At 40.5% G+C, this 23249-nt stretch overlaps 1 protein-coding gene across 2 annotated transcripts; it reads right to left on the bottom strand.

Moving 5' to 3' along the window:
• Nucleotides 1-1107: 1107 nt before the first annotated feature.
• Nucleotides 1108-22143, bottom strand: smg6 (SMG6 nonsense mediated mRNA decay factor). 2 transcript variants are annotated; one of them, XM_080867568.1, is made up of 19 exons: nucleotides 22007-22143; nucleotides 17506-19879; nucleotides 17165-17357; nucleotides 16671-16781; nucleotides 16353-16477; nucleotides 15823-15901; nucleotides 12931-13041; nucleotides 12418-12633; nucleotides 10517-10578; nucleotides 8076-8221; nucleotides 7562-7675; nucleotides 5730-5904; nucleotides 4940-5159; nucleotides 4584-4763; nucleotides 4218-4382; nucleotides 3984-4128; nucleotides 3575-3819; nucleotides 3378-3459; nucleotides 1108-3258 (listed from the first exon to the last, which is right to left on the bottom strand). In XM_080867568.1, exons 1-19 carry the CDS (start codon nucleotides 22095-22097, stop codon nucleotides 3128-3130), a joined length of 4965 nt encoding a protein of 1654 aa, XP_080723694.1. In that variant the 5' UTR covers nucleotides 22098-22143; the 3' UTR covers nucleotides 1108-3127. The 2 variants fall into 2 exon arrangements, with proteins under 2 accessions (XP_080723694.1, XP_080723695.1); XM_080867569.1 differs by having other exon boundaries at nucleotides 16353-16459.
• Between the last annotated feature and the right edge of the window lie 1106 nt (nucleotides 22144-23249).

The following is a 23249-nucleotide window of genomic DNA, read 5'->3' as shown; positions in this document are numbered from 1 at the left end:
TCACACATGCAGCAGTACTCCGTACTGCGATATAGAATGTATATGCGCTGTGCTTGGCAGCAGAGAGGTTAAAGATGGACATTCCACAACAGGCTGCAGGCTGGGAAGCCAATCAGCTTCCAGAGCAGAACTCAAAGGGCTATGATTGGTTGCTTGGCATCCCTGTTGTCATGATGATGGGAATCAGGTCCTGCCTGTGTGGTCTGTATCCAGGCGCAGAAGTACACTGATACAGATGGATAGGCTGCAGATCTCGCAGGCCATGATGCGCAGATAAATCAATCTATCAATCTATCACCCCCCCCTCTTCACCCACCACTCAGAGTGTAATGACGCATTTGGGTTTGTTCAAACTAGAACTGAACATATTTGAGATGTGTTCTTGTGTAGAGATGCACTGAAGAATCATCTGCCCTCATGTTTCCCAGAGATACATGCACAAACAGATGCTTGTGGTCATGTGGCAGGGACTACCAGGAAGCACCCCCCCCCCCGGGCACTCATTTTACACCGTTGCTACTTAAAAGTGCAGTAGCTGAATTTCCATTTACACCACAAATTTAAAGTTATACCACAGTAAGTCTATAACTATGTAGACTGTCTTCTGGGGGTGTCTGAGGATTATGGACATTACATCTCTTTTCCCCTCCTAGAGATTTCCAATTTATGTTGTTTATGATAACTGATTTACCCGACTCATCAGTTTGCCAATTGTCTTGTTTAAAGCAAACATTTATCAAGACACCCACAGGTCTTATATACATAACGGCTGTTGTTCCATCACTCCCACCTGTGTAATCTTCAGCTACCACACGAGGGCACACATGTGAAGCTTTTGGTATTCCATAGCCGGCTTGAAATGAGGACAAAGACCCCTAAATACAGACATTCTTCGAATCTCATGTATGAAGAAGAAAATCAATGATCTGCATTTAGTTTGTTCAGTTTCAGGGTCTTGGCATTGTACACATACTGGCAGACTCTAACAATGGAGGCACTGCTAGTCATTGCTAGGAGGATGTTACCTTGTCTGTTCATTACAGGCCAAGAAAAACATATTCTACATCCTGGCATTCTTCATCTGCTCGCCAATGAGGTGAAAACAAAGCCTTTAAAACATTTTTAATGACGGATGAAGGGAAAAGTCATTTGAGTTAAGCTGCTTACAGCACTACATTTGCTCCAACACTAAAACACAGCAGCAATGCCCACTTAACACAACAGGCTGCACTTAATACTACAGCAGCACCAAAACAGAGGGTCTGAAAAAGACGAGTAAACCTAGCAGACAGCTCATACAAATACATAAACGTCAATGAGCGATGGAAGACGGAAAGAAGTTCAATAACATTTTAAATCCAAAGATCTGAACTGGGATGAGTGAATGATGAATAAGTGTAGTTTCTGACATATATTGTGACACAAATACAAATCTAAAGCATCCAGACTGTCTTTTAAAGCTACAACAAAAAGCACAACACTTTTTTTTCCCTTTGTTTTTTTGTTACATGTCTGCCGCCTGATTTTCACGGTAATTTTGAAACCTATGTTTATGTATTTCAGCTACTAGAAAAGCGTGCTTGTAAACTGAAAGGCAAAGTCACACTGAAAATAAGAACACTAACTATACAAATAATGTAATGAGAGGAAAGCTACTGAAATCGTAACCTGCTGCGGTGGTTTAAACAAAACAGCACAAATAAATTCACAAGTCTATACTTGATAATAAAAATCCTGCAAAGTCTTTGCAAAGGATCAGAGCATGACACACGATGGGCCGGGTCAGCGAGCGTTTGTAATCCTGCGCTTCATATTGTTTAAAGCCATATATGGGCCGAATGCCACTTAAATGAAATCCTATTTTCTAGAACTGAAAACCTAACACAAAACAAACAAATCCAACCTTCAAATGACAATTTGACAAAAAGGGTGATGGTTTCTGATGTCTGAGTTTTTATTTACTCCCCTTTTGTGCCAGGGAATCAAAGCCCTTCCCATTATATTTGTATGAGCACAAATTCCATCACACAGATTTATGTGGATTTCAGAATAGCGTCTAATTTGTCTTCAACGGCTCGAGTCGGTGCTGATGTTTGATCAATAAAATGATGCTCTCGGAGTACTTATAACTCTATTTTCACCCCGACTTAAATTAAAACTGGATTTGCTTAATTAGCAGATCTTTTTAGGAAAACTTTGCAGATGTTTATTATCAGAGCTAACAGCTTTTAAGAACAACATATTTTACAACAGGTAAAAAAAAAATTAAAATAAAAATTAAAAAAAAAGTACAAACAGAAGACTAAACCATATCCGATGTTGCCGTTGACTTTACAAAGAAACAAAAACAAACAAAAACTGTTAGTGTCAATCTGGAGGAATAACCCAAGATACCAAACAGGCATCAAGCATTTCCTGGGTTAGCAGGAAATGCCATATCTGCATGGGATTCCGTGGAAGTGCTGAGTTTGCATGAAGGCTCCTGATTAACCCCCCCCCCCCACCTAATATCAGCTGCTTTTTTTTTTTTTTTTTTTAACTGTATTGACACAGACCACCCAGCTGTGGCCATTTCCTCCTGCCATTCTCTTAGCTCTGCTGTTTAGGCTGAAGCTTTATCTAAGCCTGGGCCCTCAGAGAGGGGTACAAGTGCCATTTATGGCCTTCAGTGATGCTGTCTTTAATCAATTAAATGACCATAGACACTCTTCCCCCATTCTGGCTCATTCTATCATCAGATTCAAATTTTAACACTGCCTGCAGAGCATACGATTTATAGGAGCAGAGGTTTGCGGCTGGACAGGGCAACCTACAAATCAATTCACTCCATTTTTCCTCCTTTCCACTCCAGCCTTTCTGAGACTTAAGTCTTTCCTGCCTCTCTCCAGGGAAGCTCTCTGATCTTAACACACACATACACACACTTACTTTGTCACAAGGGGGAAAAGCTAATTGAAACCACTCTGCTCTCTCTACATTTGCTTGTTTTTCATAAGAAGTGGTTCTTTACTTTCTTTATCATTTCCTGTCCCCTGTTATCTTCCTCCGCTCAAGTGTGTCTTCTCTCTTGGCTGACTGACAAGCAGACTTCAGCAGTTGGGTTCCTTGTATTTAGGCTTACTCTGGTTCAGCCCACTTTGGCCCAGCTGAGGAAAGAAGGGATGTCTCGCACAGGTACGTTGCGGGTCAAAGCTTTGACACGGAGGTTACGGTCATCTGTGAGGAGTACCACTTCTCTCTGGAGCCTCACGGTGCCATCTGTTTTTGAAGCAGGAAGCCAGAGAGGAGTAAGAAATAAACACTTTTTAATGCATATGCATGAATGTGAGGAAATATGAATGCACACATGGAGCAAATGGTAGGTTAATGCTACATACTTCTCTGATGAGGCATGAAATCTTTAGCCTTGTCTTTGCAGTAGTGAAGACAGCAGGACAGAATAATATCATCATTGTTACCCTGAAAAGGAAGAGACCATTCAGTTAGCAAAAAACAGCAGATTTAAGAAGCCAACCTTTGCTTCTAAGCAAAAGAAACAGGCTTTAATTTGTATTTAATTAATCTGGGTTTCTACCTGTTGCCCAGACATATCCTCGCTACGGAAGGCAATAGACTCAAGTTGATTTCCTCTGCTTGTTAGAGCTCTGAGGCACTGTTCTCTGGCTTCGAATCCTTTTTCTAAGAAAGCCACCGCCATCCGAGCCTTCTCCTGCACAGCCCTCACATGGGCCGCACTGACACTATAGTTGCGCCCTCCTGACTCCACTCCTCCACCAAAACTGTCCTGGCCTTTAGTCAAGCCATCCAACTCTGTAATCACTGACAGAGAGAAAACAGACCACGTCATGAGCATACATATGATTTCTACATGGAAATGTATGTGGAATCCTTATCATTTTAAATGTCACTGAACTAAAAGCTAATCCTCCTCCACCTGCTTTTATTCATTTCCTCTTCTCTTTGTCTGTGTTTGTTATTCTTACCGATGAGTGGCACAACTATTATGTATGTTCCACACTGCAGGAGTTTCTTCAGCCCTGTCAAATGATCAATAAATCCATTTGTATCTGGAACCAGAAAGAGAGGCCTCACTTCAAGCTCCAACTGCCCGCCAGTCTGCAGCACCTCCTGGAACACACACATTTATATTTTACATGACATTCAACTCTGCGACAACTTCAGACTCTACTATATTAGGACGTGAAAGCCTGTTTTACCTTTATTTTATCCCTTCGCTTTTGTTGCTGTGCCAGTTTATTGGCAAGGACATGGCGTCGTGCCTTGAGCTCTCTGATGTCATTCTCGCTGTCTCCGGCCTCCTCAACTTCCTCTTCCTCTGATGCAGAGAGAGAAGACACTGCCTCGAGTATGACATCATCTCCCTGTTAAACAGATGCAGACGATAATGAGACATTTTCTACCTCTTGTTTCAACAGCCTCTGGAAATTTTAACTCCAGTGTTTACATAAATTTAATATAGGTAAAAGCGTGAAAGGCAATCAGGCTCTCAGAAGAAAAAGACCAGAGGGAGAGAGTGAAGAAGTAGAAGGATTATTGGAGGATGCGTAGGAGAAGAAAGTCACCTCTTTTTCTGTTAGAGAATCCTGCCTGCTTCTTGTATCTGTTGAGTGGTTAGGTGCAGGAGGAGTTGCCACAGAGATATATTTGCCTCCCTTGAAAGCCAACAAAGGCTCTTCCTGTCCACACAAAGCCTCCAAAAAGTACTTCAGCACAGTAACTCTCTTACAATCTGCTGCTATAGCCTGAGGAAAGAAGTTTGGGGTTTATGCACATGACAGAGAAGCAGAGGATGAGCGTGAATACAAAGCCTGGCACTCAGTAGGTGACAGAAGACTAAACAGAGGAATATCCAATAAGTGAACTTAACTTAAGCGTTTAAGTTATGATGTAATGAAATACAGCTCTCCTTTCCACTAACCATGTCAGTGTGTCCGTCTGTGTAACATGGCTCCTGTGGTGCAGCCAGCAACGGTACAAAGCCAGCAAGCAGACGGTCTTCCTTCAATTGAAGCAGCATAAGCTCCTCATCCCCCTCTCCTTCTTCACTATCCACTTTGTACAGGGGTACTTCGCCATGGTCCACGCGCGCCAGCAAGTTACACAGATCAGCCAGGCACTGCCAGACATTGGGGCTGCAACTTTAAAGAAAGGAGGAGAAAGGGATAAAATAAAAATGAATTAAAAAATTAAACAGTAAATTTAAAGAAACAGTAACTATTTGTGGTCCTAAAACTCACACTTACTGATCACTTTATTAGGTACATCAGGTACAAAATATGAATTTTCTGGCTATTTTTTTGAAAATATTTAATCAGCCTCTAACATGGCAGCACCTCATTGTATAGGGCAGAAATGCTGAAGATGACCTGCTGAAGTTCAAATGGGGGGGGCGAGGAATAATAATAATAATAATAAGTATACTGTAAGTATAGTATACTGTGGCGGCAATAGGCATAGTATACTACCTGGTCATTATCACACTGAAAAGTAACTATATTGTTTAAAGAGTGGCAACAATTTAGAAACTAAATATATTTCCTGGTAGCCAGAAACATGACTTGGATGGCGATGTTCTGTTGTTGCTGGTGTATGAAAGTTAATAAGTATTATTAGGTCATCTAAGTGATGTGTTTACAACTTGTTTCTGCTGCTGCCGCCAGGTGGAGAAAAAAAAACAACAAAAGTTTACTCTAGGTTAAAGTTCGCACTCTATACTGCATGGTGGTGGGTTCCACTGGTCTGGGTGTCCCAGCATCCAGTCAGACCAGACTTTGATGCTTGGCAGCATTTCCCTTAGTTCTAGTGGGAAGGCAGAGACTCTCACAAGACCCTCCATCTCCTCCGCTTTACCCTCCTCCTCTCCATCTGTCATTGGGACTGGTTCTGAAAGAGAGTTTTTCGAACTGAAGTCTTCAATATCACACAAAACAATTGAAATTAACACTATGGGCAATTTCAGAAGTGGAAAAAAGTCCAAACATAAAATTTACAAAATGTTATCACAGCTGTAAAAATGAAGATGCATCTTCAATCAAGTGTAATGGTGCGACCCAAGTCCAACCAAAAGCAAACCACATCTCACTTTGCAGTCTACACTATTCACAGAAGGTTAAAGAAAATCTTAGGATTCATTTAAAGTTTTCCAAAAGCATTTATCAGCGTAACTGAACTTTTTTGTCTAAAGATAAGTAACAGACGAAGGGAGACAGGGCTGACTACATGTTTGAATGCTTTTACCTGCCAATTCTATAGTAGGCATTAGCAGATATATTATAGTACGTAACTGATCTGGTCAGTTAAGTAGGAGAGGGGGTTGTTAATCAGTTTCAGCTGCTTTGATGGTCTTGAAATTAACAACAGGTGCACTAAAGTGGCAACAATGAGATAAGTCCCAAAAACAGGAATGGTTTTACAGGTGGAGACAGACATGTTTCCCTCCTCATCTTTTCTGACTGTTTTACATCAGTTTTGCATTTAGCTGGTCAGCGTCACTGCTGGATGCATGAGGCAATGCCTGGACCCTACAGATGTTGCAGAGTTAAGTCCAGCTCCTCCAAGACAGTACTACATTACGCAGACTTCCCAGGTTTGCTGTGTCTCCCAGCACAGTCTCAAGAAATTCTAGCAGACAGGCTGTTACTCTAGGAGAGCTGGACAGGGCTGTTGAAGGTCCTTAACTCATCAGCAGGACCGGTGTCTGCTCTTTTGTGCAAGGAGGAACAAGATGAGGACTACCAGAGCTACAAAACTACTTCAAGAAGACCACTAGTGTGAAAGTTTCTGATTGTCTGGTCAGAGACAGACTTCACGGGGGTGGCCTGAGGTCTTGATTTCATCTAGTAGGCCCTGTGCTGACTGCCTGGCATTATGACGTTCAATTGGCATTTGCCACAGAATACCAGAATTGGCAGATCCACCAGTGGCACACTGTGCTTTTCACAGGTTCCCCCTGAGCACATGTGACAGCCCTTACACTGGTGCAGTGGGTCCTGTGTTCCTCCTGGTGTATGAAAATGCCTGGCCTCATGTGGTGAGAGCATGCAGGCAGTTCCTGGAGGATGAAGGAATTAAGACCACTGACTGGGGCCCCTCATTCTTGGCTGCCCTAAATCCAATTGAACACCTCTAGGACATCATGTTTCAGTTTGTCCAATGCTCCCAGGCTGCACCTCAGACTGTCCAAGAGCTCAATGATGCCCTGCTCCAGATCTATAAGGAGATCCGCCAGAGGACCATCCATACTCTCATTAGGTGCATTTCCCAACATCTCGTCATGCAGTTATAGAAGCATGTGGGGGCCATAAAAACAGAGTTCCATCTGAGTTTCTGCACATCATTTTTTTCACCTTGATTTTTAGGGTCTTTGAATTCAGTTATCTGCAGGTTGAGAATTTTCATTTCCATCAAACAATGTGATCTGATGTGTTTTCAAAATTGCTTCTTTAATTTATTTGAACAGTTTATGATATGAATATTGTGGCTGAACTGTAAGAAAAAAAAATGCTGTTGATCAAAAGCTTGATGTGTAAAGCGTGAATACCTGCAGGAATTTCTTGAAGAAGTTCTGTGCAGCGCTGCACCAGCAGTGCAAACATACCGAGACCCAGGGCAGTGCTCTGCTCTTGTAAAACAGATCGCACTTCTCCTTCTTCACCTGAAAGACAGAATTTCAAACAGTCGTTTATCACTGCCTTGTGTGAAACCACGGCTTGGGTCTATACATATTTGAGTTGGAAAAGAACTCCATGCTCAGTTGCATAACAAAAGACCTGAAATGAAAAGATTAGAATCAAAGTATGTTAAAATCAGTTAGAATCAGTCTGCAGTGGTCACTAAACTTAATCGTGTTCAAACATGCCAACCTATTAATAAACGGAGTCAAATTTTACAGAAAATAAAGTCCATGTTAAAAGCTTCATGAAAACTATTTTTACCAGCCATTTCTGATAATACTGCAAATAAACCTCCAGTGTTACTACCACAAACAACTTGACATTTGAAAATGATGATTATCATTATCATCATCATTATCATTAGGTTGTGCACAATATTACCTTTGCTGTTGGCATTGTGTATGGCGAACATATTAATGGTGATGATCTGCAGCATGTGTGTACTTCCCAGCATGTGTGGACCGTGTTGGAGCAACGTCCTGAATTCCTGCAGAACACGGGTCGCAGCTCCAGGAAACGTTTCCATGCTATACAGATAAGACACACATTTCCAATTATATGTCACTGGCACAGAGGCAAACAGAAAAATACAGTTTTCAGTATGTAGTAGTCTCTGAGTCGATATGCTTTTGTAAGTTCACGGAGCTATTCAGTCGAAATAGAAACTTGGCTACATTAGGATGTACTACATCTGCTCGCTCACATTAATACTTTATAGAGATTGAAAATGTGACGTCATTTCGGGGTAAAACCGCAAAGGATTGTAGGTACGAGTGGCAAGCAGTACTAGCCACGGGAAGCCAACAGGTAAAGAGATAGTTTTTTTTTTGTTTTTTTTTTAAATCGGATTACGTCGTGGAAGAGAAATTGTTCAAGCCGTGTTTCCGAAGTAACAAAGAGCCGACGGATGGCCTGGATTGCAGCCATTCGAAGACCAAATATAACGTTCCAGAACACTCCAGCTCACATGTTAGTCTGCTCCAAGCATTTCCACAAAGGTAAGTCTTTTGTTGTAGTTATTACATAATTTATCATGACATAATTGTTCATGTAGTTTACAAATAAGTCTCATATTGATTTGAATTGAATTCGTTGCGCTATGCTGCTTTGTTCATTGTGGCTTTTCGGGCTAATGTTTGTTGCGTTTTGTAGGAAAACCAGCCTACAAAATGCTGGAATGCGATCCAGACTGGGCACCCTCTATCAACCTGGGTCATACAGAGTTTAAAGCTGCTACCACAGCGAGATTTGGTTAAGAGAGAGAGCGAGATCAAAACAGACACAAAAAGTCAGGCATATATGTGCCCAAGTGTTGTATTGAAGCAATCAAGTGATAAATAACTGTTTTCCAGTATGTTGTTTTGCAATGTTTGTTTTGTTTTTGCATTGTTGATTTGTTTTTTTACCAAAGCAGCTAATAAAGCACGATGGAATACAATTTTACCTCTTTCTTGTAAGAGGCTATAATAGAATGAAACAATGCCAGTTATAAATAAAGACAATACATTAAATGAATTACGAAACACTCATTTTATTTCTATTAGATCTGAAAATGTTGTGTAATACAACAACCTGAAACGATAAATAGATTGCGTTGGCCTGTACAGGAGATAAAGGAAAAAATGTAACAACAGCTGTGAAATGGAATAGTCCAAATCACCAAAGTAAACTGGATCTGGGCTTGTTGCAGGGATCTGAAGTTACTAAACATTTTGTGAGTGTATGCACTCACACTTAGGACCATATAATAATAAATATGTGCGTGACGAAAGCTGGGCAGCTCCGTCGTTCTGTACATAACTGTTTTTGGGGCAAATAAAATGCAAGTAGGGATTAAAACCGCAGAATGAATGATTACCGGTGCAGGAAATGCTAGCGCTTGATGCAGTGTTTTGATTTTGGTGCCACTCTTACCCACAATGTAATGCGCGAAAGTCACGTGCTCTGTCGATCTCTATTTTAACGCTGTGCTGTCACAACACCCAACATTCTCCACACACCAAGTCACATTATTATATTGACCACTCTTTCCACTGTTATACTGACCCACTTTAATGTCATCTGACATCTGCACTGCTTGCCTGCACTCCGTTTGTGTTGGATTTCTTGTATTTGAGGCATTTCATTTAGTAGACACTTTACTATATTCTATTTATATTATGTATTTGACATTCTGGCTGCTATAACAGAGGAATTTCTCAATATCAGGTCTAAATAAAGAATTTTATTTTATGCAGACACCTGAGGCTTTGAGTGTGAAAACATGTGAACTGATGTATTTCAGTAATAATTGTTTTATAATGGCACACACAGCCCTGACTGCTTCAGCCGCTGCCAAAGGCAGCAGCTACATCCTGGTTCTCAAAACAGAAACCATTATAACATAATGGGAATAATCCAATTTATTGCTCAGATCAAGAGCGCCATTAACATTATTGCATTATTCCATAATAGTGCTCACCCGCTGATATAGTTCTATTTTCAGAAATCATCTAAATATGCAGTTTTCATATTATTACGAAATAATGTTAAATCATTTAAATTTGCTACAAACACTACCTTTTTGTTTATTAAGAACTAATTAATGTTAATGAGGCAGCAGGTAGAGTGCACTTAGTGCACTGCAGTCAATTTAGTTAATCTAGTATATTGTTGATTAATTTAGTTAACCTACAAAACACGCAGATTGATCTTCTGGTTAAAGCCTAGGCAACATTTTAGTCAAGCACATTTTCTTGGGCTAGCCTCAGTGCTATTTTTCATCATCATCATCATTCTTTTAAACACAGTCAGTCTATGAACTTAAGAGCTGAAAGACTCACCCCACTTTAGTGAAGAGCTTCCCATGAGCATGCAGGAAACTCAGAATGAATCTCTTATTGAGCTGTAGAGAGAAAAACAAAAAACAAAAAACAAAACACAAGGCCAAATCAGCAACAGTTTTATTTACTTACTAATCCACAAGTGCAACACATTGCAAGAAAACATGTTTTCATCCAGAGACGACACACATTTTGATATGACGTCAACATTTAAGTGCGCTTGGTATTTTGAACAATAGGGTTAGGAAGAAATGGGACTAAGAGACAGCAAAGAGGATACACATGCCTCTCAACAGTGTCCACTGACAAATAATAGACTGATTATGTGGAGGAGGACAAAAAATAAAATAAAATGGTAACAGAAAAAGGCTGCTCCTGCTTCTTCTGACGCTACAGCCGATATATCATAATATAAATGATACTGGAATGTAGGTGTGTAATAAATTATAACAGCATATTTTTTGCTGTGTAATATTAAATTGTAAATGAAATCAGAGCTTCATCATCCTTGCAGTTACAGGGAGTTTGTCAGTACCTACATCAGCTGACTAGGCAGCGTCAGCATAATAGCCCAGGTTTTACACTGTAAATAATGTAGAAAAAGCAGATAGTGTCTTTATCTTTTCTGTGTGCCACTGCATATACATAAGGGTTGGGTGATATATAAAAGTTTTACACCCGACAATCGTAAGTCCAATAATCGATGATGGGCGATATATTTGCGCATGCGCAGACTTTTTGATGGGCGGAGCAATGTAATCATGCATGGACTGATTTGCGCGTTTACAACACAGAAGAAGTCTAAACATGGACTATATGCCCCAAAAAATATAAAGTCGCTAATTTGGGATTTCTTTGGCTTTAAACCAGATGACAGAGGTAAACCTAAAGATATAACCAAAGCGGTGTGACGCTTGTGCAGACGTATAGTGCAAGCAAAGGACTCAAACACGACTAACTTGCATGAGCATGTACGTGTCCACCATCTGAATGTTTTTTTCTGAACATGGGCTACTGCCTTTCTTACTTTCTGTTATGAATTTGAGTAAATGAATCGCTGCATTTGGGTGCACTCTGAGGAGGGTGCACTTACTTGCAAATGAAAGAGGGTGCTGTTAAAACAGTACTATTATTATTTTTTTACCTGTTGACTGCTTCTATTAGCTCCATCATTATTAGCAAACTTACTGATGGGGAAATAAATTAATAAATCGCCCTTGTAAAAATGATAGTCGATATATTTGTCCAATCGCCCAACCCTAATATACGTGATCTGAACCCAATTATTTATTAATTTGGGAAAAAAAGTGCTTGGAGTCCAGCTACTCAATACTGTTCCTGCAGCCAAAGACAGTACTGGAGCCGCTGCTCCTCTTCTTATGAGCTGCTCATAATATGCTTTCATAGACCCGGTTTAATCTACCGTACTCTCTCAGCTAGCACTGTGATAAATGATGAAATAGCAATACTCTGTCTATACCAATTTCAATTAATAAATAATGGTGCTTCACTGCGAGCAAAAAATGTAAATAAAAATAAAAACAGTAAAGAGGTTTAAAGACATTACTCAATTCAGGCAGGGAAATTAAAATGAAATGAAAATATGAGTCGACCGAATGACAGCCTAGGGGGAAAACGAAAAAATGACAGAGGGCATAAATGAGCACCAAAACAAATTCATATAGACTCTATGAGAGGAAATAAATTAGAGGAAAAACTACATGGGATTACAAATAAAACCTTATTGGAGATGTCTGCAGACACGGTGTTATTTTTTCAAGGAACCCAAAGTCTGGCTGCTGTGCAAATTTAAAAAAAAAAAAAAAAAAAAAAAAAGTATGCAGAGGAAAAACAGAGGACTTTGAGCTGATATGTATTAAGGAATAGACACAGAGACTTACGTCAGCAACGCTGAGACTGCCCAGCTCTCCATCTTGTTCAGAATCTCTGCTGGACTCACTACCTCCTCTCTGAGAGGAAGGTGCTGCTGCCTGTCCACTGGGGCGAATCCAGATCTCCACACGTGCGCCTTCCTCCCTTCTTCCTCTTCCTCTCACTGCTGGACCCCTGGAGCCTCCTTCATGCTCCTGCCTCCTCCTTCGCTCAAGCTGCTCTGCCTACAAAAAAAAAAAAAAAAAAAGATAAAAACAGTCTGTCAACAAGAAACACTTGCAGTGCCTTAAGACCTAATTTTTCTCATAAAGCAATTTATTAAGCAAATTTATTGTAGGGTCTATTAGGCGGGGTGAGAAAACACCCTGTGGCAAAAACTGGCATTATAATTATGCATGAATCCCTACTGGCTAGACAGTTCTTCTCAAATTAAGTTCTTGAGATCTTACTTGATGTGATCTCAAGTGTTTTCTGTTGTAGAAATCTGACAAAAGTTAATGTCCATGAAACGTGTATCTGACCTTACGCTTGGCTTCCTCAAAAAGACTCATGAGGCTCTCCTTTGCAGTCAGAATGGGATTGGAAGCTGCCAAGCTACGCATATAATAACACACAGCATCTAACTTCCGCTTCTGTAGGTTAGAAATGGAGAAGACATAAATAAGAAGAGGGAGGTAACACACACACACATTCAAAGCACAGTTATATTTTCCCCATTTTCAGGGACATGCAAACAGACGTACAGTCACTAAAAGACAAATCCAGTTACTTAATTCAAACTGTAACATTTCTACCCTTAGGAGTCCTGAACCTAAGTACAGCAATGCATTTTCCATTATTAGGGTACTGTGCTTTACAATTTGAAATACTACATTACAGCAGGTCTCATTTTTAACCCAAGGGCATCAAGACTGAGAGAACTGTGGGAGATACAGAAGTAGCCAAAGGTTTAGGGTTTCAGAAATGATCAAATGCAGAGGCCTGCCTTCCAATGAGTTTAGATTCAGCTGGTTGAATATGAAGGCATGTAACACCAAATGTATCAAATTTGATACACAAGTTTTTGAGACATCTACATCATCAGTATGATTTTATAACTAACCACCTTATGTGTTTTTGTTTAATATAAACAGCTCCACTGGTTTCTTTTTTTACCTTGCAAACTGAAACCTTGTCTTTCTGCTTCAGATACATACTGGGGGGTTGGACACTGGATAAATCCTCTAAGCCAGGGGTGTCCAATTGGCCCGCAAGAAATTTTATAAATAGAATAGAATATGGCCCGCACTTCAACTTTTGCTTGAGTGTATTGCACGTCTTAGGTTTAACACCAGGGGGAGCTACTGTTGATCAAGCCAGTTGCTCCACCAAAAAGGACAATCACAGAAGAAATTTACCCCAAGTTACTAAACATGGCAGAACCAAAGAAGCGAAAGGTAGGAAGTGAGAGCAGAAAATTTCAGACACGGTGGGAGAGTGAATATTTCTTCAAAGAATTCAAGGGGAAGTGTGTCTGTTTGATCTGCACTGAAACTGTGGCAATTATGAAAGAGTATAATGTACGACGTCATTATGAAACCAAACATCAGGCCTATGCATCCTACACTGGTGCTGAGCGAGAGCAGAAAGTAAAGCAAAGGGTAGCTCTCCTGCAGGGTCAGCAACAGTATTTTCTTCGTGCCCAAAGTCTGGGAAAAGGCTACAATAGCCAGCTATGAGGTCGCCCAACTCATCACAAGACATGGCAAGCCTTTTTCAGATGGAGACCTCATAAAACACAGCCTCGTTAAAGTCGCTGAAATAATGTTCCCGGAAAAAGTGCAGGACTTCAACAACGTCAGCATGTCCAGAATACAGTTGTGCGATGCATTGAAGACTCGTCAGCCAACATTAAACTGCAGCTGTCTGATAAAGCTTGTGCCTTTGATTTTTACTCCATCGCATGCGATGAGAGCACTGATGTCACAGTCACCGCACAGCTGCTAATTTTGTTGCAGGGAGTGGACGAGAACTTTGGAGTTACAGAGGAGCTGCTCGATCTTAAGAGTCTAAAAGGCACAACAACGGGTATGGATATTTTTGAAGCTGTGTCAGACTCAATTGACAAAATGAGACTTAAATGGGACAATGGGAGTTATAACAGACGGGGCTCCAGCTATGGCAGGTGCACACAAAGGAATGGCGTCTATGATGATCGAGACCTGGCTGCCAGCCATCCTTCGGTCCAAAGTGCAGCATCACTGCTCCCACTGAGTGCAATGGCGTTCCCACTTAAGGTGAGTAAAAAATATATTCCACAGTACCCGTGTATTAATGAGCATGCATGTACAAGTACACATGCTTCAAATATCAATAATGCGCATCAATTCTGTCACTACCCTGCTTTGGTGCACCACTTTCTTATATGCATTTTTCTTGTTAACACAGAGTACACACCGCTGTGCACAGCGCACACACTGCACACGCAAAGTCAGCTGATCTCATCTGATGCAGATTTGCTCCTTGATCAAGTGACATTTGTCTGGATTTTTGGCACAAGGGGCGTAGGAGGAGCACCGCAGCTGGATGGCCCGATTTACATACCCAGCGCAGCTGATACTCACCAGAATAATTTACTAAAATTATATGAACTCCTGTAATTAAGTCCAGTTCAATCTGTTAATGTCGATAACCGTTTCAAACGAACGTTAATAGGTGTGTTGCTAAGCCTAATAACTTTAATAACAAACTCGAAATGTATCCGTCCCATTTTCCTCTTTATTGTTTTTTCTCTGTAATGTAAATCTTCTGTCTAAGAAGAAATCTGAGGCTGCTGTTCTGAGAATGAGCTACCAAAGCTTTTTCTGAATAAATCAGTAAAGATCCATTTATGGAAAGTTGTGATGAAGGCAGTTTTGTCTTTAATTATATTCAACAATATAACACATTTGACCACTTTTAATTGATTTTTCTAACTTTAATACACTAAAGTTAAGGCTATATACCTAATTTCTAGTAAGTGACCTAGCCCCTCCTATATTTTTATGTATGTGGCCCTCAGTGAAAAAAGTTTGGACACCCCTGCTCTAAGCGTTTAGTCATTAATTTTTTCCTTTGATCCTTGACAAGTAAAGATCAAGGCCTACATCATAGAGAACATTTTTGACTTGCTATGCAGTTATAAATGGGGGTTTCTTTCATTAATTCTTTTGAACCATTACAATTTGGACATTGTATTAAAAGGAATAGCTCTCAAACACCATTCATTCAATATTGCATCAACCTACAAGAGTTGCATCTGAACTTAAAACTTTCCTGTAGGATAAATTAGTTAGGATTAGGACCACTTCAAAATGAATGTTTCAAAGCACGGAGCTATGAGAATAAAAAAGTGAAGTTTCTCAATACTTAAGAGTCTGATCTATATCACTTACTGTATAAACAGCCAGCAGAGCCAGCTGGTTGTACGGGCGTCCATTTTTTGGGGCAATCTGCTGGGCCTTCAGATACCAGCTGTGGAAAAGTAAACAAGCAGTCATGACACATCAATAAAGAGACAAACGTTTTCAGTTTCTACCTTAAAAGTTTAAGTAATCTGTCACATATAGGTAAAAAGTTATCGTGTCTTTAGCATATAATAACTGAAACATCTAAAGAAGTCAAAGTTTCAAAGTATAGTGACCAGTCCAGAACTGTAGGTGTGCATATCTGGGAGAAACAATGGAAATGATCAGCCACTTGCACTGCATGAAAACGGGTATAAAACATCTGTACTGCTTAGAAAAAAAGAAATAGAAATGGTAGTTGTGACTCCTCATTCGTTAATTCAGGAGTTGTCAGATTTTTAAAATATCAGTCTACTCACTTGTTCAAACTCAAATTTGAATATCAAGACACATCCCACACTCTTGAATGTTTGTCAGAAATTTTACAATGCCAAGAGAAATCTCAAATTCAAGCCTACCTGCGAGCCTTGCCATAGTTGGCAGAGTCACTGGCTTGCTCCCGATAACGTGCTATGTCACCCTGACAAATCATACAGCGCTGAGCACTAATGAGTGCATACTTCACCTGAAAAAAATGTATTCGCTACATAAAAAAAAAAATTAAGAAATTGTCGCAACATTTGTTGTAACATGGAAATCGGGTGACTTTTCAAAGCCGCTTACTGGATGTTTTCATGTACAATGGAAACTCATTCACTACATTTTGAACATTTAGTATTCAGTACAACATTGAACATGTTACAGAAGCAAAAAAGCTAAAAGGAATGGTTCCCTACCGTTTTGCGTAATGGACGAGCCCTGATAGCCATGCCATCCATATAATCCTCTAACTTAAATTGGTATACTGTCTGAAGCTTCTGAAGTAGTGCGTCAAAGAATAATTCCCCCTGTAAAACACAAAAGAATAGAAAAATATTATAAAAATTAGAAGGACTTTCCCTCTTAATTATGAAATCAAACTCAGCTCCCTACCCAAGAGTCATAAAGTCCTGCAAAGGAAGTAAAAGTTTAACAAGACTTTGTATTTATTATTAATTTATTCTTCTCTGTTAAAAGTACATGAATTACTTCTCTAAAATGGATTTGGAAACAAATTTGTCCCTGATTTAGGTAACAAATACAATTTGCATCATCTAGTGATACACAGACTAATTTTGGGTTATGAATGAACCCATAATCGAAACCATACAGGCAGAAAAGTGCCCAAGTGATTGTTAGATATGTTTCTTGGGAAACCTTTTCCTATGCAAATTTCCAACACGCTCCTTACCTCATCAAGCAGTGTAAGGAGCTTGTTTCTGATATGAGGGGCATTGTCATAGGTGGGCTCTTTGAGTAGCTGCCGGAAGCGCTCTATGACCTGGTAAAACACATTCTTCCACAAAGCCTGATCCACGTTCTGAGAGTCTGAGAACTCGATGTCTGTCAGGATGACCTGCTCATATATCCCCAGAAGGTCCGCTCTTTAAAATGGAAGGAAACAACATGATAGTGCTTTTTTCAACTAGATTATTGGCTCACTTGTCACCGAGACAAATAACTGGCATTAGGACAACAAACCACAAAAACACAAACACAGAAAAATGTCTAGCTTTGTCCCTGAATGCTCACCTGAGCTGGGCCATGCGATCTAGTCCATCAGCACTCACTCTATCCCGGGAGAGCAGATTACTGAGCTGAAGCTCCTGTGCATCTGCAGCCCTCAGCAGTCTTCCCAGCTCCCCTCTGGTGTGTTGCTCTGCCTCTTCAAATGTTACATTGCCTCCTGCACCCGGGAGGGAATAACCTGATCCCCTGTAATTACTGCAGAACTGACCCACACCAGGGCTTGGATACATGCTATTAGTGTAAGCCATTTGGTAGGGTCCCATATGATAAGGAAATGGATAGCGCTGGTTGGTGTTAGGATTATGTGGGCTGCTGGAGGGCACAGGGTAGCAATACGGGTTGTCCGAGTTTTGGAATTTGTAGTAGGCCATGGCAGAAGCCTGCTGGGATCGAAAGCGCTCACCCTGCGTGACTGGAGGGCTGCCTGCTACCTCATCATCTGTGTCCAGAAAATGAAGCTGTCCATATCCTGTACCTGTCTGAAGATATACAGACTGCTGAAGAGATGAATGCTGTGAGGACTGATTGCTGGTAAGAGCAGGTTTTTGGTCTGGGTTATTTGGATCCCAGAGTCGCCTTGCTCCTCCTCCTCGACCTCCTCTACTCCTGCCAGCTGCACCACCTCTAATTCCACCAAAAAGAAGCCTTTGCCCCACTTCAGGTGAATTAGAGATATCTGTCCGGGCCGGAAGTACCAGGATGCCCCCACCTCGGCCACGAGGAATGGGGCCCTCCTTGCGATGTTGTGCATCCCCACTATGTGACGAGGTGTCCGACTGTTTTTCCAAAGAGACCCTGAGGATTCCCTGACCCCCACCTTTGTTTCCCTTTTGTCTGTTTCGTTCGCCTCTCTGTCTCTCTCTACTTAACTGGCCCTCACCACCTCTTCTCTTCCTCCTCCTATCGTCTGCTCTGTCACTCATCTCACTTCCTTCCAGTGATTCTGTAGAGGATTCCTCATTTGTTGTCCAACTTTTTAAAGGATGCCTTTGTCCTTCTCCACCAACAATAGCCCCCTTTTTATTGTTGTCTCTAGAATGTGACCAATTTGTACTCTCCACATCCTTTCCTAGTCCAGGATAATCCAGGCTAGTCACACTGCTCGCTGAGCTACTGCTGTAAGTTCGATTACGTGAGCGCCGAATATCTGATTTGGAATAGCGTTTCGAGGTTGGTGTTGTGACATTTGCATTGGATCGATTTCTGTTTACGTTTTTTTCTGTCTTGGCATCTCTCTCAGCATCTCTGGATCTGCTGTTGTTGGTTTCGCCACTTCGGTTTTCTCTGCGGTTCTCTCTTCCTTTATTTTGGTGTGTTTGCTTTGCTTTATCCATTTTCTCGACGTCTGCTTCTACAGCTCTCTTGTCTTTTTCCCTCACAGTATTCCTTTGATTATTCTTACCCTGATCACCTGCCTCATCTTCTTTTCTGGAGTCCTGAGTCTTTTCCACGCCTCTCCTCCTTCGGTTTCCCCTTTCTCTCTTTTTCTCTGACTTTTCTTCCTCATCTTTGGTTCCTGACCCTTGACCTCGCCTTTTCTTGTCAGTTGGTTCCCTTCCCTTGCAACTTAGTTCTCCAGCATCTTGACTTGTATATTCAACTTTATCCTTTTCTTGCATGTTGAGATTTTCAACTTTGCTAGTAATTTTCTCCACTGAAGCATCAACGGGTATTTCAGGTGTTTCCACATCTTGGCTTCCTTGCTTTCTACTTGCCTCACTAGAAGTAAACACCTTTGCACTCTCTTGTGTGCCTTTTACTCTTTTATCTTTTCCACTCTGCTTCTGTATAGAGGTTTTTATGTCCACTCCACTTTCCCTCGTACTTTGCTGAGATTCTGGCTCGGTTTTTTGCTCTTCCTTTTTAGGAGGCTTATCCTGTTCTCTTCCAGCCCCACTGTCCTTCCCTTGAATGTTTCTTCTACTCCCAGGTTGATAAAATTCTCTGTCTGGTTTTCGGGTTTTCTTTGCTGGCTTAGCTGCTCCTACAGGTTCTTGATGTTCATTTTCCTTTTCAACAAACAATTTTTCATCATTTGTATCCGATTTATTCTGCGCATGTCTCCCTTTTCTGCAGTTCTGACTGTTACCACCATCGCCTCTCATCCTGTCTTCATCCTTTTTATTGGTACCTGTCCCACTGTCTGTCCACCCTTGTCTCTCCAAAGGTGTCTCCCCAGACACAGCCTTTTTTTCACTCTGGGATGGCTGATCATGCTCATGTGATTCGGCAGCTAGGGGCTCACTTTGACCAGTTTCTGGCTCACTGTCATGGTTATGTCGTCCATGTCCAGGAACTGGCTGGTAGCGTTGCAGATCAGGACGCTTTCCTTCACGCCTTCTGTGCTGCTTGTGTGTGTGATGCTCCTGTTGTTCCTCTGCAGAAAGAACAAATTAAGTTTATATTTAATGGACTGTAATCCACTGTAATGGTAATAATCCAAAGAAGCATTTAAGTTCTACAGAACCCAGAGCTAATGTAGTGTGTGACATTATAAAAGATGTCAAACTAATGGGTCAGTACACCATAAACGTGAGGAAGGTCTCTCTGGCTTTTTAGTCCAGTCGGCCCCATATGAAAAGTACTACTTGTTATCAGATACATCGACTCAGATTAACTTTTACAAGTTCCTTTGTCAGCTAATTTTTAACCACAAAGTTTAACTTACAGGCTGATCCAAGGACTATTAAGTCAAGTGCAGTTGGCCATGTTAGTCCCATCATCCTCCTTGTACCATTTAGCAACTCTGTCCTGAAATACGGTGGTTTTTAGAGCTTGCTTATATTGGACATATTAACTGTTTTAAAGCATGCAAACTTCTTTTGTACATCCTGTATACTAACTCACGTGAGGCATCAGTCACCCAGGCCAAAAGACTGATCAGCGACCAACTGGCAACCTCCAGTCGTATTTTCCTGACTGGTTTTCAAACAGGATCCTGGAAGTTGCTGGACCAAAAACCTCACTGTGACTGCTCAGGTATCTAGCACCGTGCCAATAGCTTGTCTCAGAGTTTTATTTTCACCTTTTGAAAAATACTGGTTGCAGAGTTAAGACACAAGTTTTATTTTTTTCCCTACTGCTTGGCGAGTACTTTGTGTTTGCAGACAAGCTGGCATTTTCAATGCAAACTACTGGTGACTGCAGCAAACTGCAAGCAAACAAAGCAATCCCCAGGAGTTCTTTCGTGAACCATCTTATACATTTTCGTGACTAATTTCTAGCCACTTCCAGCAACCACTCGGGAATACACTTTTTTTTCACCCCCTCACAAACAGCGACTGCCACATGGTCGTTGACCAGCTTGTTTCAGAGAGGATATATGTTATCCCCAAACTAACTAAATATCTACTGAAAACGAAACAAACCTTTTTACCAAGCAGCCTTTAATGCAAACTTCTCCCACTAGCTCTTTAACCATAGACTAACCTCAAACTCTCTCTAGCCCTGCCTGTTCTAGTTAATATTTCACTTATAACAGGAAACCATTATCAGTTAAAGGTTTTTTTTTCTTTCCTATGAACATATTGTAAAGCACTGATATGTTTAGTTTTGAGGTTTCTTTTTGTTTAGTGATGCACCACTTGTTAAATTCTGCGCGGATAAAACATTTAAGAAACAATTTATCCACTTTTTTGTTAGTTTATTTATAGATAGAGTAGCGACCTGGGTGTTTCCTTTCTCTCGCCCTGTGACAGCCAAGATAGGCTCCAGCCCAACCGAAACACTGAACTTGATAAGCGAAAACAAATAGATAGATGGCTATTTTGTTTTTCTGCATACTGTACTTGTTTTTTCCTCGGGAAATAACTACACTTGTATTATGTCAAAAATAATTAAACGTCGCTTAGATTTTCAACATTTAAACGGCACAAAATAAAGTAAATGTTGTCTTCTTGCTAACAGGCTGATGTCGGCCGATATCATGGTGATCATGTAAGTTTCACACACAGCCACCTGCTCATAGCGTTTATCAAACAGAATCCGCCTTGCAGGAATGAGCGGAAATGACCAGGTACAGATAAATCCACAAAACTTCCCACAAAACTAAGAAACCCGCATCACCCTTTTGACGTCTTTCTTAATAGCCGCAATGTGCAAGTTTAAAGTTTACGGTTGGAAGAGTTGGCGAATTCTGTAACATTAACTATCGTTTAACTTAACCGCAAGAGGAGTCTAGCATTCTCGTTTAAAAAAAAAGCGTAGTGTACTTTAAATGCAGACATTACGCGTAAGAAAGAGCTGATTAAATGTTTAAAGTAGAAATACTAAATCGTGACAAGACTATGACGAGCGTTTTGTAGAGGGGGCGTTTAAAACAGGCAGCGCGGGACTATGGAGTAGACAGGCACACGGCTGGCTAGCTAGCTAACAACATTAGCTAGATACAAACTTGGTAACTCCCGTCGGTCACTTTCAGATAACTTGGGATACTTTTTCGCTTGAATTTCAAGACTCTTTCAGCAATTTGTTCTTTACGCGTATCCAATTAACTTATTCTCACCTTTGTGACACTCAGTAACGCTGACTGAATTCGACGCTTCAGCTCGGAGTTCCGCAGCTGAGATTCGCACTCGATCCAGTTCCGCCGCCATCTTTGCTTTCACTCGAACAAACACAACAAATACGGTGGCCCCGCTGGTTCAAATATCTTAACCGGGTGACGTTGCAGCCAGCAGTACTGTTCCTTCACAGTGACATCAACCCGTGCATATTTTTAATCAAGCAATGGAATGAATAACAAAATTTATATATATTTTTTATATATATATATTTATATTTATTTATATATATATATATATTTTTTTTTTTTTTTACATAATTTGTGGTTCTAAATTTTTTAAAAATCAGTCAGGCAGTTTCATTACTTTATTAACTTAAGTTACTTACCAACAATCTGTATAAAAACATTTGATACATGACATAAACACATTTAAACCATTAATTTGTGGTTGCTTGCTTTAAAATATAATGTAACATATACATATAATTTGTGTATAAATATACCCTATATTTATACATAAATCATATAAGATGTGCCTTTTATAGTGAAAATCATTTTATTATATGATAGATAGATAGATAGATAGATAGATAGATAGATAGATAGATAGATAGATAGATAGATAGATAGATAGATAGATAGATAGATAGATTTATCACATTTTTATAGAAGTCATTCTGATGTAAATATTACGTAGGCATTGACCTACATGTGAGGCCTGTGTGGAAGAGACAGGTCAACAAGTTATATAAAGATTTTTTTAACAGACATATAGATCGTATTTAGCGTCAAACATACATGGCAGCACAGGACTTTCATATATGACCACTAGGTGTCAGGGTTGATTATCTATTTCCTTTTTTTTTTACCCAACTGTCCTTTCGTCCAATACTTCTGATTGGCCCAACAAACTTTCCCCTAACTACTTTGTAGTAATTTATATGAATGTAATGCACTCTCTTCTCTCTCACGCCTTCTACTGATAGCTTCCATGTGAACTTGCAAGCTGCATGATGGGGAAATGTGAAGAGAAGGCGTAATGTGGAACAGCCAAAGCAAATATACATGAAGATGGGGCTCTGTGTGCGCGCGCGTGAACGTGTGTGTGTGTGTGTGTGTGGGGGGGGGCAGTCATCTGCATATGAGGTAGTATGTGTACAGTTTAAGCAGAGATCATCTGTGTGGTTGATGCTAGAGTAAACAGCTTCATTTCCCTAGCAACACCAAATTAAAGGGCCAGAGT

This window comes from Rhamphochromis sp. 'chilingali' (genome assembly GCF_963969265.1).
Source record: "Rhamphochromis sp. 'chilingali' genome assembly, chromosome: 19".
Classification (NCBI taxonomy): domain Eukaryota; kingdom Metazoa; phylum Chordata; class Actinopteri; order Cichliformes; family Cichlidae; genus Rhamphochromis; species Rhamphochromis sp. 'chilingali'.
This window is presented reverse-complemented; position numbering and strand designations above follow the sequence as displayed.